Consider the following 17159-nt stretch of genomic DNA (forward strand, 5'->3'; position numbering starts at 1 on the left):
ACTGGTAGGTCTTTCATTGACCCTCCTACGCGTTTCACTACAGACCGTATACAATTTCACCTAACCGATTTAATATTTATTATCATTGTGTTTTACACTTTACAGGCTCCAACTTCATTGATTATTAGCTGTGTTACATTAAATATTTATTTGTAATTATCTATTTAGTTATTATTTGTAATATTAGACACTAAGCCGTACTTAAATAATAAAGTGCACAAAATATTGTGATTAATGAATAATAATTTATTGTATATAAATATATATTTTTTTTATACCTCAGGCATCGTTGTTATTCGTATTATAGGTACTTAATACATAGTACCTACTCAAAAATGTCATGTAATACGAAACCCACAAGGAAACTGTACTACAAGGCTCTGCTTTCTACTAATGTGATTTTAAATACTAAATACTAGTTGGCATATCGCATTGTAGCCAACAGTATTGAATTTCAAGAAAAAAAACAAACTATGAAAGTGATTTAAACGTCAAAACGTAGATGAGAAACTATGCGAAATGTTACAGCCACACTAATATATATATTGTATACATGTTATAAATAATAAAAATAAAATTGTTATGCATAAATAACATTTTGATTCTAAAGCATAATGTACATAATATATAATTAAAAATATATTATTGTATTTACCTTTGCAAATTGTTTTATCCCACTTAGTTTTATACATAAATGCACCATTAAGAAAAAACATTTCAGATAATAGTACTTCATTAAATTTTCAATTGATATATTTTTAAGCTCCGAATATATCTTATTATTATATTGATTATGGAACAAGTAAGTTGAGGGGAGGCTTTCGCCACGAACATACGTTTTTTTAGGGCACTATAGATACTAGGCATGCTACGCCGCCATTTTGCGACTAATAATATTATGGGAATATGAATTTTTCTCCCTTTATTTTATCATTGATAAATGAGTCGCAACATGGTGGCATAGCATACCCATTATATGTAGAGTCTTAGTTTTTTCAGACAGATTTTCAAGCCAGGTTTACACTGTTCTAACCACAACCTAGCGGGAAATTTCCACAGATTAGGTCAATCTCAACTTCTGGATACGACACGACAGCGGACAGACGACGTAGTAGGCTGTGAACCCGGTTTAATTGACTGACTAGGTACGGAAATTACCACAGTTACCAGTGTGTGAGTAAATGTATACCGCGATCAACAAATTTTACCATTATCAATAGTGTTAACGTTACTCGCGATCAGGTAATTGCGATATTTTTCGTTGATTAAAACCGTGGTGGTTACCCCGTCGCCGTCCATTTTTTCCACGTTTGATTCTCAATATTTCTTTTAAGAGTGACGAATGGAAAAATATTATAATATTGTATGCAGTTTTCGTTTTAAAAAGTTATGTTAAAAATTCTTTTTATTCGAGAAGCATTGGTAAAAAAAAATGTTCTCGATCAACTCGATTTCACGTCACTGTTGGAAAGTGCGTAAAGTGTCATGCAGTGCGAAGTCATTTCTGCGAAATGACTAACGAGTTTATGGAATTCTATACCTACATTCGTATCTTTATAAGAAATTTGGTTATTTAAGAACAAGATTTCTGTAATAAGCATAATTAATTTTGTTAATTTTAAAATGGACTCAAATAAAAGGAAGAAGAATTTTAATAATTTTACAATTCAATTGAGATCTATTTCTATCTTCTATGCACCCAGGCCTTCTCTAAAAACATTGCTGTGTCTTTTTTTTTTAATCTACAGTGCTTCTGATCATCAGATGTCAAGCTGATCTGTTGCTTTAATTTTCACTTTTTTCAATGGACTCAAAATTATATGCCTTTATCGCAGTTTTCACTTTTGACAATAGTTAAAAACTAAAAAGTCACAAAATGTGTTGAATCTAGTGAATATTGAAGGGGAGCCGGAGTTACGAATCAGCCAAACATTATTTTATGGACAAAAAATTGTGACAATCGTCTTGATACAATAACCTCGCATTGTTCTTGACACAAGTCGTAAAAAATTATTCAAACAGTTTAATTTTAAATGTTACTTTACTTGCTATCATTCGTATACAAAGACATTGATAATTAAAAAAAAATCTGTTTGTAATTTTCGTCAGTTTTCATTGTATTCGGATATTCTGATGTTCCGGATGTATATGTCATCTTCTCCACGGCCTCTCGCTTTTTCCTACAGCTTTTCTGCTCAAAACTCACTAAAAAACTTAGGTACGTGTGACATGGTGTATTGTCTACAATAATTTCAGTCAATAATTTAAAAAATGTATTCGAAGATTTTTTTGAATTTAGCAAGGAATTTAAAATTTCAATTTTTATATTTGGTCTAAATCTAGTATAGTATAACACAGTGTCCATATCAACTATCAAATTAACGCAAAATAATTAACCGAAACCGACAACCGTTTAATGCAGAATCGTTTGCATTAAGTAATTATATACACTAATAAGTAATATTACCTACCACACAGTTTTCGGTCAGGAATCACGTTTTTAAATTTTCACAACTTACTCGTATTTGTGAGCCTCTCTATTTCCAATCCACATTACACGTTTCCCGAGAATTTGTCGAGGGAGGTGCACTAGTGCGTAACATCAAACCCATCAAACATCACTTAGCTAAATATTTTAGTCACAAGTTCTTCGTATTAGGATTTAGGACGCCTCTTCGACTGTTAGGTATTATTATGATGTACCTATTGACTATATTATATTTGCACATAATTTGGTGTAGATATATATTTGTCGTTAGTAAAATCCAAATAAAAACTTGATAAAATAGTCGCACGATTGCTACTTCTTCAAATTCTTTAGAAAGGTCTAGAAAATAGAAATATATATCAATTTATACCAAATATCAATAAATGCATAATTAAGCACTGAGCACGCTTAAAAAAATCTGCACATATTATACATAAGTATGAATTTAGGATAGGTTATTTGCGTTATAATGTCAGTGACAAATATTTTGGTAATTTTGTTGGATATGTAACTTTTTTTTTATTTATCTCGAAATTTATCGAAATTTATCTCTCAAATGACCGACGAACGAATACTCAGTAGATACTATAGATACTGTTAGCCGAACGTTAGTTATAATTAGGGCTCAGATTTATATGTAAATACATATTTTCTCTGCGACATGATAAACTAATTTCGGCAAGTGATAAATTTGTTTCACAATATTTTTGATAAAACGAGCTATATTTGATTTTACATATTTTGTCATAAATACATGTTTTTACATATTTCACAATTATTCAATTTTTTCTCACATATTTATACAATTACACTGTTTTAATGTCTTTTCTTCAGATTTAGAATAATTGAAAGGTTATCATGACTATATATTATATCGACGATCTTTTGAATTCGAAAATTTAAAAATTAATGTTAATTAATGTTTGTAATCAATATAATTAGATAAATATATATTTTTTTATTACATTTTATTATACTATTAATTATTATTTTTTTTTCGATAATACATATTTTGAATTCTTTAACACATATTTATGTACATATTTTTATTGTATAAATACATACTTTGGTTATATAAATACATATAAATCCGAGCCCTAGTTATAATAATACAATTTTTGAAATTTATAAGTATAGGATAACGGAAACAATAAAATGGCCCAATGGAGAAACAATTTTGAAGCACCTCTGAAAACTTATTTAAGTTATAAATATTCAAGTATAGAAGTGTACATTTTTTAGGTCAACTTTTTAAATTAATATTAGACAACTTAATCATATATTTTGTAATGATTGACTCTATTACCGTTGATTGCAATTAATTTAAAACTATCGGAACTCCGTGAGCCACACTTCTGAAACAGTGGTGGGCCTTTTAACCAAAATATACTATAGGTACACTGTATATAATACTGAATAATTGTGTCAACAATAATTGTTTGAATATTTTGTGCCCATGACGTGTCGGGTGTCGTGGTTTTTATCGGACTTGTAGTCATAGCTTCTCGCATAGCCATACTATTTAATAATGTTATAGAAATAATTGACAATTATATTATAAGTACCTACCTACATTTGTTAAAATACCCAATTTGTATTAATCGAAAATATTCTTTTACGTTTTACGTAAATATTGTATATGATACGTAAAACATGTATATGATAAAATTAGAGGTCTCAGTAAATAGGTACATTTGAGACATGTCAGGTGGTGTGTTATTGCTTAATGGTAGTTACGGCATTGGGCACAACGAAACAATTAATCTAGTTATTACTCGTCTATAATGAATAATTACTATGATATTACAATACTTATTAAAGTAGCTTTTAAAAATTAAAGATAATAATTAGATTGAAAATAAGTATTTTGCTGTATTTTGTTTTAAATATGCATTTTTTTAGCATTATTTTTTATTTTAATTGTTAGGATGTATATTATAGACAAATTATTGGTTATTAGATTATTATAATTTATAACCAATATTAACATTATAATAATTAATAAATAATAATAATATATTATCAGGTAGGTACAACTATAATCAATTATCATTCGATTATGATTATAGATACATTTTCACTTCAGCTTTTGTCTTTAAAAGAAGAAAAAATACAGAGCTAATTATAATATTATTAATAATGATTATTATATTTACTATTACTACAGTTAGCTAGGGTTTCAACTTTTTTTATTCATATTTAGGATGAATTTGCTTTCTTCTATTATAATGAAGTGCTTAAATAGAATTCAGATATTTAATTTTTCTCTCTTCCTTATTGTTAGTTGTTACCATTGTAAGTATGCAGAAGTACATTTATTTTGATGGTGTTAAACTGTCTTATGATTTTTTTATAAAGACTTTAAATAAAATTGTATAATGTACATCCATATTTAAAGGAGAATTTGAGTTGGGTAAAATTAAATGGAAGACGGAAAAAATAGCACCGACCAACCCACCGGCCACTGGATATTATGTTATTCGAGAGATATCTTTCCTAATGTTAGAACATTATTAAATACATATACCTATTATACTCAATTTTACCTGTGACAACACTATCAGTAGAAAGTGAGTTCTCTAGTCTGAAGCGTATCAAAACATTTTTGAGCTATTTAACTAGTGAAAATTTACCAAATGGTTTGGCACTATGCCAAATACTTAATATAATTCATGAGGACATTGAAATAAATATTGACAAAATTATTGATTAATTTGCCGCTAAAAAATAATGCGTTTAGATTTTAAAGTTCAACTTGATTATTATTATTATCATCATCATGACTAATTCAACTTAATTATAATTTTAGACGTTTGACTGTCACTAATAAACCAATAATTTTGATTATTATTTTATACTCAAAAATAAATGTGTATGTTTTATTATAACGTATGTCGTATAATTTTAAAAATTAGTAAATAATGATAAAATGAGTGGCCCACTAACTTCAAAAAATAAATCACTGGCTACGGTACTGATACACCCACATAGTTTACTATATTGTGTCTTATACATTGTTCATAAAGAAGTATATTATAGTTTTAATAACCTTTTATAGTTTATTGTTTGGACGGAGCTTTGCAGATTAATATAATAATACAACATATTTTACCATGTATTAAAATTTAAATGTAATTAAATTTCATGGAAATAATATGATGTAAGTCAATATTCAACAGTTATCCTTATTCCTTTTGACAAAAAATGTCCAGGCTGTTTTCTTATATTGTGCATATTGACATTTTTAGAAGTTTAGTTGAGTATCGTTTTATTAGGCGTCCCTGCATTGTTTGTTAGATATCTGCAAATTGAATTCGTTAATGTCTTGCGATTGTTAGTGGATCCCTTAAGGAGCTATTTAGTAAGGACTAAAGGGTTACTATTGGGGTTGTTAGGTTTATTATATTGTATATTTGTATTGAGCAATATAAGGATAAAAGAACCAATAGTATTTTCTTTTATTGATAGAAATTAGTCTTAATAATAATAATTATTATTGATGTAATTATTTTGTTATATTATTGTTACAATAATCTATAACTATGAATATCTATAACTATGAATTACGATAGGTATGGGAAGCAGTAATAATTTAGATTAATTCATATTTTAATTGGCTAATGTAAATATCCGAAATGTTATTTCTTATATAGTTATTGTATCATTCTTGTATTATAAATTTAAAAAATATAAATTAAGCTTTATAATTAAAATAGTACATTTGGCATACCAATTATATGAATCACAATAACTATGCGTCTTTGTATATAAAATCTATTAAAGTATAAAAAGCACTACTATGCTTCATGTTACTTATCAAAACATTAGTTTTAATGCTTTATTATTTTAACAAAATTAAAATAGAGGTTATCTGAGATGAAACTAATGTTGCTAATGTTTTTGAATATAATCCAGTTTATGACATTCACTTTTAGACGGTAGTTTCTTTTGACTATTTATTCTTGTCTTGAACATAGACTTTAATATTTATTACAAAACTACATTTTTTTTATTGAAAAGATACTTGAGTTCCATAATTTTTAATTTTACATTGCGCATTTACATAATATAACTTAATTATAGATTGATATATTAAATATATTTACCTGCAGGGTCTTTCAAATTTGTGGCCATCTATTGTACATATTATTCTTGCGGCTATCAAAACTTAATATAAATTATGTGCAGTATTTACGCGTTTTCCAAATTGTGTGACAAAAATGGTGGGGATTACGGTCGGTTCTGAAGAAATCTCCGTCATTTTTGCCACACAATTTGGTAAATACATAATATATATTAAGTTTTGATAATATAGGGATAATGCTAGCATATGAGAATCGTAACTCCTCCTCCTCTTTTTCCTCTACCAACTTTTTCACATAACCTCGGAATTTAAGAACGCTCTAAATTGTATTTACTTCCAATTTCTTGTTTTAATTTTTAAATTTTTTTGTTCCAGAGGAATTTGCCCTTCGCGAGGAATGCACCGCTTCTCGATGCAGCCGGTGGCGGAGGCGGCGTCGGTCGGTCCAGCGGCGGTGGCCGCGGGGTCCGATGCGTTTTGAAAACCGCGTTCTAAATATAAAATCACCAACGGACAGCGAAGTCGCGGCGGCGACGGTTGTGGTGGGACGCGAGCGAGCGAGTGGCATATCAGCCGCAGCCGTTGTGTATACGGAGTGTAAATTAAATCGCGTCGCCGGAGACACCGAGTCGTCGGTGGTACGGCGGACGCTGAACGCGTGCACGAGGGTAAAACCTGCGTCAAACGTGTATCGTATATTATGTAATATAAAATGTAAATCGCATAAAAAATTCACAAGTTTCAAGTGTGAGCCACCGTTCCCGAAGCAGTACGATTTTCATCCCTCCGGGCCCTCCTTCCCGCCACATCAGTGTCCGTCCGCCGACGATCCGAAACCGCGGTTTGAACGACACCGTATTCGCGACCACGACAATATTATTTTACATTTCATACCACAATATAACGTTAAATTAAAATATAATGTGCCGAGCACCTAACTCCTGTACCGCGTTACAAAAACACCCTATAATATAAACACGAGCACCTCGTCAACAATTATTATGTCGTAGTATCTACCTACTTGGTTTTTTTCTTGTCGTTTTCACACATTATACACAATTATTAATATATCATCATCATCATCATCATCATCATCGCCGAATCGGTACGCGATAACTGCCGGAGTGACATACCCTCGGTGAAGGACCCCGCTCAGCCGAAACCGTCATGACGCACAACAGCAAGACTTCGTTGCTCAACAACGCCGATTACGGTGGCGGGGGTGGCGGAACGGCCGCCGCTTACGGCGCACCTCACGCCGCCACCGTCGTTGCCCGACCTACCACATGGATCAGGTGAGTGTCCGTCGTTGGCTATAATAGTTGTACAACATGATAACAAATAAAAATAATATTATAGTAGTCTCACGTAACGAGAAAATACTTCGTAATGGTGCCAGCTAATATAGATACCTACGACCATGACTAAATAATATTCTTATCACGAATCGAGAGTAGGTACCTAATCTTAATTTGTGGACAATATAATATTGTTATATTCGGATACACTTTTTAGACCGTCATTGTGATTCGTTCGTCTGATTCAAAAAGTATGTGACACGCGGTGATCGATAACGTATAGAGACATGTTTTTTTTTATTATTACTATTTCGATCCATTTTGCATTATTGATAACGAGTTTGTCGTTTGTTTTCTTCTGAAAAACATGACGTTCCACGCGCATTACAAACCTACGTGGCTGCGTACACTCACGTTTGTTTTTTAGTGTCAGCGTATACAGTTACATAGGTACTTACATGCGTTCACATTAATTCGTCCAACTTCAAATTATTAATCCTGTTATAATAATTCTGAGTCAAATGACTCGATTATCAATGGTTGAATACTGTAGGTACCTATATAAATGAACATATAGCAGCATACTTAAACAAAAATTTGTGAACATCGATATTCATATAAATTTGATTATAGTTTATAATTATTACGTTATTCACATATTTGATTAAATCATGTATATTGAACAATATATATCTACATATTATAAGATCTTGACCTACACTGTCAATTTCAAAAATACATTTTTATTAAAACAACAAAAATTTATGTTTTATTAGTAGGTATTTACCACCAGCTATTAGAAATATTCTTATGAGTTATTACCAATATATTAATGTAGTTATTATAACTATACTATATTACACCGTGTTATTTTCCGTCAGTAACTTATTTATGTAGTTAACGGTTTTTAAAGATTATTTTGGAAAATTATAGCTGTATAACAGAGAGTCAAAATTATTATATTATGGTATTTACTTAAAGGTGTACCTAAAATTAAAATTTTCATGAAAATTAGCCAAATTATATACATTTTTTAATGTTGAATATAATTTCTAGTAATTATTAAAATGTTTAAATAGTTGTACACGTTTTTACATAATATACCCAAGTGGCGACGAAGATGAGCATAATATACTATATAGTTTATAGTATTTATGACAGGTGCCAGGTAGATTAGGTACCTAGTTTTGCTACTTGTTAGTGGGCAATCAATAAGCATAATATTTATGAGGAAAATAATGTTGAGACTCTTTGTATACAAATTGTATTGATTATATTAAGTGTAGGTCGGTATTTATTATTTAAAAATGTACAATTTTGTTTTTTATCACAAACAGAGTACAAAATAATTTCTTTTACATCTTATATGTTTTTGTATCATTTAGATTAAGAACTAAACACGATTTAGTTTTCAAAAATGTTTAGTAGGATCGTTAAATTATTATATTGTTATTTTAAATTTTCTGTGCAAGAGTGCAATAATATAATATATAACAGTTTCTTAGTGCAGAATTCAACTATTTTTCGCACTGTTAAATACTTATAATTTAATCGATCTACCCATTATCAATGTTTGCATTTTCTATTCATGTACTAGATTATACCTATAGTATATATTATTTTGTTCTTGAAAAATTAACCCTATCTTAAAATTCTTAACTTTTTATATAATGTGCAGCTGCTTGTCAAACTTGCATAACTCATCAAAAAATGGTACTTAATAAAATTATTCAAACTCATTTATTTATCAATGACGATAATTTGGTATTAGTACGTCAAGATTAAATTCTCAACATCAGTTTAATATTAAACCACGACTGAAGCCCTGAATATTCTATTTTTCTTATTTTGACTAAGCCTTGTATAATGTGAAATACACGTAGTAATTATTATTAAACCCCCGTAGATTTATATTTTATACCTTATATTATTTTGACAAAATATGTTCATGAAAATTATAATTAAAGGATTCATTTTTTTGCACACATATTTTTATATTAGACAATTTTAATATCAACGTTCAATGTAACATTATACCAACAGATATTATACTCTTACCATATAATTATTATTGTTGTTAGATTTTAATTAAGTTTATTTGCTACTTAAATATTGACTGTTGTACCAACTTAATGATTTATATAAATATATAATACATCGTCAGTAGTTATTTTTGAATTACATTTTACGAATATTATCTTATAGTTAGTTTTTTTAGTTTATTATGATAATGTAATAATTAAATAACTATTTAATTTTTAACCAAAAAAATATTTTTGATATAAATATTTATTAATATAGCATTTAATAGCGATTAATGACATTTAATGACATTTACTTTCAACAATAGTTGGTAGGTAAGAGTAAGAATATTGATAAAATTAGAAATGGCTCTATAGTCTATATAATGTATAAAGTACCAAATATATTCAATTTCTAACCGATTATATGGCTTATATTGTTTAATGTCATATTTTTTAAAAACATTTTTAGTACCCAATAAAATTAACCCTGAAAAATGAATTAAAAATAAAATATTTTGTATAAAACCATTAAATACCTATTTATTTATTATCTTCGTTATACAGAACTAAAACTATTAAATTAATTATGTAAACGAGTCAATAATAAAATAACTGTCTTTTTAACTAGGTATTGTTTATACTGGACGGATTAGATTTTAATTACCTAATAACTAAATCACATATTGATAAGTATTTTGCTAAATAATTATTTGATAATAATACAATAATATGCTACTTTCAATTAATATTATAGCTGTTCCGTCTAGTAGCATGCCATTACGAGTAGTTGCAATTCACCATTTTTTTTTTTAATTTGAGTAATTTAATATTAGTAGATATTCATTACTCACTCGTTTTAAGCTTGAATATTGTTTTTATTTTATCTATTGTAGTTTGAAAAGTTCTTTTGTTAGTAGCGGCCATTTTTCTATCCAATATTTCAATGACTTGTGTGTTGGGTCAACATATTATTCTTATTTTGTTTTCATTGTAATTTATTGTAGTTTTTTTGCACTTTATTTTTTGACAATATTAAAATGTTTAGAAAAGCATCTATTGATGTTTTTAATTTTATTTATATCGTAATATTTGTATTGGTAATTATTTTATTACCTAATGGTCAAGATCTAAAATGTTTGTGAAGCTATTTTTTTTAGTTTTAGATCAACTTTAGTTTAGTGGTATTTTGACGAGGTAAAAGTTCGGAATTTCTTAATTGTGTCCCTTAGCTCAAAGATATACTACCGACAACCGTATAGAAACGTTGAAAAACTTCAATAAAATATGCTTCAATCAGAATAGATTCTCAAATGTGAATATTCGTTATTACTATTTACTTTTTAATTACAAAACGTCACTATCCCGTGTTCAAAAATAATGCGCGGGACCAAAAACAGGCCTAAGTTATATGTACGGATTTATTTTTACGTTTTTATAACTAGAAATTCAAAAGGAAATCTTCTTTGTTGATTACTGTTTAGAATTGTTTACTGAGACGAATTCACAATAAAAGCAATAGTTATTTAATTTATAAACTCGTCTGAAAAGGTTTACTAAAAACTTAAAAAGGCTTTCCAAGTCTGCAGACCAATTTGACACGTAAATATTGATAAAATGTATTACAATTAAAATATAAATATTCAATTGAATATTAATTGTATTCCCTATACCAACATTTTAATTTAGTTGAAATAAACGGATAATTCTAAATGACTTTAAATCAGGAGATTGTACTGGTTGTAATCTATTAAAATTTGCAGCTTTTCTCAATTTTCTCGAATACATGGTACAACTGACAATATTTTTGAATTTAGATTTACTTGACATAATATTATCTTTATATTAATATTTATTTATTGACATTGTGTGCCGGACTGACTTAAAACTGCAGCATAACAAATAATTATTCTATTTATATGTATAACATTTATGATAGTTGTATGCTATATTATAATTATAATTTTTTTTTTAGCCTGAAGGTTATTTTGTAGGTATTTAAATGTGGGGGAGGGTACGGTTGGTTAAAACACGTTTACATGTGGCGAGGATTTGTCACCAAAATCCGAGTGGTCACCCATCCGGGAACTAGTGACAACGGTTGATGCTTGACTTCAGAACACGTTTGTGACTGAAGTTGGCTTCAGTCACAAACGTGTTCTGAACCGCACCACACCAGGCCACGGATAGAATGTGTAATCTAGTTTCCTAACGTATTATCATTAAAAAATTCTATTATTTTGAAGCGTTTGGACTTCAGACAATATTTAGATTTTCGAGGGACCGTTGTCGTTATCAACTTATATGAATATTATATTTATGGTTATTGATTATACTGATAATAGTCGTAACGGTTTGTACTTTAGTAGATGTTGAGAGTATTAATACATAAACTAACCTACCAATATAATACATAATCGTATATTATTGAAATATACATACATACACAGTAGGAATACTGAAAAAGATTTTTTCTCAAAATATTTTCTATTGATATCAGGTTACATACATATTACATATTATACATAAAGTTATGATAATTTAATGAGTATTATAAGAATTTTGCTTTTGAATCATTTTACAAAACTAATATGTCATCAGTTCCCATACGCGCAGTGATGACAATGTTAATCATTTTGCTTGACATTTTGTATTTAAGTAAAACCCATGACACCATTAATTTTCAGAACTATTTGACACAACCATTTAAAAATAATAAGTTTGTTTTGTTCGCTCGATTAGATGATTTTTTTTTATCTTTTTTGTTTCTTATGAGTATAGTGGTTATAGTATTAATATTATGTTCTTTGTGTAAATATTATTTTATTTATAATTTAATTTAATTTTATAATTTAATTTATAAATTATATAATATTTTTAATTATTTTACTGTAAACTACAATTTCTTATTAGCTATTTATTTAGGTATTAAATTTACCTACGTTTAAATATTAAAACTAATTTTGAATTTTACTTACAAGTAGAAAATATTTTCTAAAACATGCATTTAGTCTAATTTATTACAGATAAAAAGCTATGTTACATGATGTTAATAATTAGCCTAATATTAGTAAATTTTTGAATTTATAAGGTATTTTTCTAGTTGATTTATTTAAATAGTACCTACATTCGTGTTATTATTGTTACTTACCTATACTTTTAACATTATATTTGTGTACACTGTACATAAAAGTGAGAGATATAGAAATTATATTCATTTTTATCATTATTATTCAATACAAGACAAAGTGCTATGCATCTATCGGTTTTGAAATGTATTTGTTAGTTTTTATCAGGAACTTGAGTAACAATTTATTTTGGTAGGTAATACAATTAAATTGATTAAACGGTGTATAAAAAAAAAATACGTTTTTAATTATCATAATATACTCAATATTATGACAATTTAAATTATCGTATTGGTCCTTGATCTGTTAATGTGTCTGTATTTATAATTTCGAACGCAAATATTAGTACATTAGTAAATACTAATTAATATATTTTGTTTTTATCGACTGAAGGCTTGTCCATTTTAAGCGATAATAAATTAAAGGATACCATACATTAAGTTCGGAAATATATAAATTATATGCGTATTGAAATGGATAGTAATCGAATAGCAAATGCTAAATATTAATTTAATGATTTAGAATTTTAGTCACGCCTGTACATTTGTTTTTATTCAATAAATTAAAATGTTTACGTATAATTTTAAAAACTACAATTTATTTATTATTATTCTTTAAAAAGTGTAATATGGTTTTATATAAAATAAAGAAAAAAATTAGTTATAAATTGATTTATAATTTTGAATAATTTTACGAAACTATGCACGAATTTTTTTAATATTAAAATATATAATATAACTATTTAATATAAAACAATATAGTAATTATTTTGTATCTAATAGAATATAAATATATTATATTACATATATATTATTACAAATTACTATATATATATATTTATTTATTATAAATATTATAAAATATAAACATTATTTTAAAACAAACAAATTACAATAAAAAAATGTATTGTACAAAGAATATCTATTTTTATAACAGAAAGATTTATTACACTTTTTATATTTAATTCGAATGTTAATGAATATACATTACATATTATACTATATTATGTTTAAATATATCAATGAAAATGTATTAATTATATTGATCATTTTTCAGGCAACCTCAATATTTTAGTATTGGCTCCGTACGTGTTCGTTTTGGTCCAATTTCTACCAAAAATGATGTCACCGTGGCTCCATCTAATGGTGAGTTCCAACTAGATACTGACGCTAAAGAATCGTCGTGCTGCTGCGGAGTAACATCCCGAATCCCTCTTCCGACCGGCTCTAATAATAGACACACTACTGGCGCTACTTGTCTGCCCCGAATACAGGCGCCAGTATACCGTAGCTCATTGGATTGGTCTAACCGCGTTCAAAAACCATCGTCCGGTTGTTTCGGGAAGTTAACTGTCGATCGTGTTCCGTTAGTCGCTAAAATTTGTGACGACTCAAAAGATCTACCTTTACAAGAACAAGAAGCTACTAATCTGGACCGGTTCCAAAGGTTTCGTTTCGGCGGTCGCAACGGTAGAGGTGGTGCGCAAAATAAAAAAACCAAACAAAACGTGACACCGAGAACTACTGACAAATCTGACAGGCTGAGGAAGCTCACAGACAAGCTGAAGCAGCCACCGGCTTGTGAGGCACAGACGTCAGATACCAAGGATGAAAATCTGATGGGTAGCACAGCCACATCGACAGCGAATTTAAGTGGTGAGGAATCGTTAGATAAGTTTGAAGATGGTATACGAAAACCTGAATCTAGAACTATAGTTGGTTCCTATTACCAGCGGTCTATACCGTTTAGAAGTGCATCATTTTCCCAAGTGTATTATTCACCATCCGACGGTAAATATATAAGGTCCGATGGACGAAAAAGGAGCACACCAAATCCTGTTGCCCTTTCTCGTAAAGCTCATTCGTCTGAACCTGTAAGAGCTTATTCTCAGGACCACGATGCTATAGATGTACCTACGCCCCCTAGACGAAAAAATAAATCGTTCAAGTCGTCAGATCAATTGAGTCAGTCAGACGTAGCTATAATTGAAGAGTCTTTAGAAATATCAGTTGAAGAATCTCCTGATCAAGTCACTGAAGAAACATTTTTATCGGAGTGGAAATCTGAGACTGACGGTACTGTTCAGAATCCCGAAGACAGTTCTACTAGCACACCTGTTGATTCACCGAAAGAAGAACCACAAAGTCCAGAATATCCACAAATGCCTCAATGGTCGTCTCTCACAGAACTGCCCTTACTACGACCTAAATTATCTGCGCAGAGTTCTGAAGAAAAAGATGAAGACAAAATATGTTCATCACCAAAAGTAAATTACCGTCAATATCTTTTGTCAAAAGCAGACTCATTATCTGAAGGCGAAAGTGACCAAGGTAACCATAGTCAAACGTTATCACCGACAAGAGAGTGTACATCATCTCCATGCAATGAAAATTCTGATTCTGAAAAAAATTCTGGTCCACCCGTGCCTTATTCAAAAAGACCTCTCCGTGGTCCGTATTTAGAAATGATAGTAAATGAAAAAAAAAAACCGGAAGTGAATGGTAAAAAGCAAGATGCCTTGAAGTTCCTAGATGAATATCCTAAGCAAATCCGATCGGCTGACGATTGTCAGCTGAAAAGAAGCTACACTTCACCCGACCAACCATCGGACCGGTTAAGACTCAGAACATCACCAAAAAGAAAAACTAGTGCAAATATACCGTTGTCAGTTACGGCCGTAAAGAAACACGGCATTAATGAAACAGTGATTTGTCATCAAAGAACAACATCTAGTCCAAGTCAGTTGGAAGGATGTTCAAGAGTGAAAAATACGCCCGAACCTAGTCCTCAGCTATTGGCACAATTATTGAAAGGAAGCTCTGAACAAGTGTATGGAGGACCTTTGACAAACCCATTAAAGGTAAATTTAATTATATTTTACCTACTATCGATGCACAAAACATAATTAATTTTATTGACCAACTATTATTATTTATAATACCTATAATGGATAAATAAATAAATAAATAAATAATCAATACAATATTTTTATTATATACAGGACATGCATAATAATATATTGCTTAAATTAAATATTTATGACCAGTTCTAAATTATATATTATTATAATATATTGGATTATTCGTGCATAGTTTTTGATATTCATAAATCATATTATGTTCACTAAAGTGACTTTTTTTACACGATTTCAATATATTTTATTATAATAAGAATAATAACAAAAGAAAATATAACAAAAATACATAAAAAAAAAATATACATTATGCATTTATATAAAGTAGTATAAAAAAAGTTTTGATTAGATTATTATTTCCAATATTTTTGTTGTTAAAATATACTTACAGATTGTATTGTTAAAAAAAAACTTGACAAAACTGTAGTGATATTAAGAATTCTAATTTTTGAAAATAACAAAATTAGACCCAGAACTTTTTTAAAATCTTACGAATTAAAAATGAACTGAAATTAAAATTAATTTGCGTAATTTATTGTTTTTATTTCTTTCGCATGACTATATTTTATTTGGTTAGTATAATTTTATGTTATAAAAATAAATAATTATTTTTATTTAATTTAACTTTAAACGAATTATAAATTTGAACCTGACCTTTAAAATCAAACAGTTCATAACTAGAAAAAATGATAAACTTAAATTATAATCGTAGAAATGACATGATAAAGTTTGTATTAATTATCTGTTGATGTATAAGGTACCTATGTCTTGTAAAATCATGTTTTCCCATTTGCATTTAAATTACATTCTAATTTCAAGGGTTCATTGTCATAAAATGGATTAATTCATGTATATTCTTTTAGAACATTTAAATTTATTATCCAAACACATTTTAGATTCTGAGCGGTGGGGTTAGATTTTTTTTTTTTGTTTTTGTAGTAAAAATACCTACACTTTAAACTGAGATTTATTTATTTTACTTCTGTTTTATAAATAATAATAATAATGCAATACTTGACCATCGTAATGTACAATCGAAAGTTCGTTATAAAGTTTTAAATTTATAATGTAAATTGTTTAGACGATAATAATAGTTCCAATTCTACAGCATAAAAAATATTTTCTTTAAAGGTTAAAAGATACATAGATATTCTAGTATTCTACCAATAATGAAGTCCTTGTTTTTTTAGAGTGGATAGCATGGCTTTATGTCGAATGAATAGTTA

General features: G+C 28.6%; 1 protein-coding gene across 1 annotated transcript in view; it reads left to right on the forward strand.

The window, feature by feature from the left end:
* The window catches only part of LOC100159361 (rho guanine nucleotide exchange factor 17), a 78798-nt gene that overhangs the window by 9612 nt on the left and 52027 nt on the right, over positions 1-17159 (forward strand). The window contains 2 exon segments of the mRNA XM_029490268.1: positions 6948-7867; positions 14076-15879. Of these exon segments, the coding sequence (XP_029346128.1) occupies positions 7740-7867; positions 14076-15879 (1932 nt within the window). The 5' untranslated portion in view covers positions 6948-7739.

Source organism: Acyrthosiphon pisum, chromosome A2 (genome assembly GCF_005508785.2).
Source record: "Acyrthosiphon pisum isolate AL4f chromosome A2, pea_aphid_22Mar2018_4r6ur, whole genome shotgun sequence".
Taxonomy (NCBI): domain Eukaryota; kingdom Metazoa; phylum Arthropoda; class Insecta; order Hemiptera; family Aphididae; genus Acyrthosiphon; species Acyrthosiphon pisum.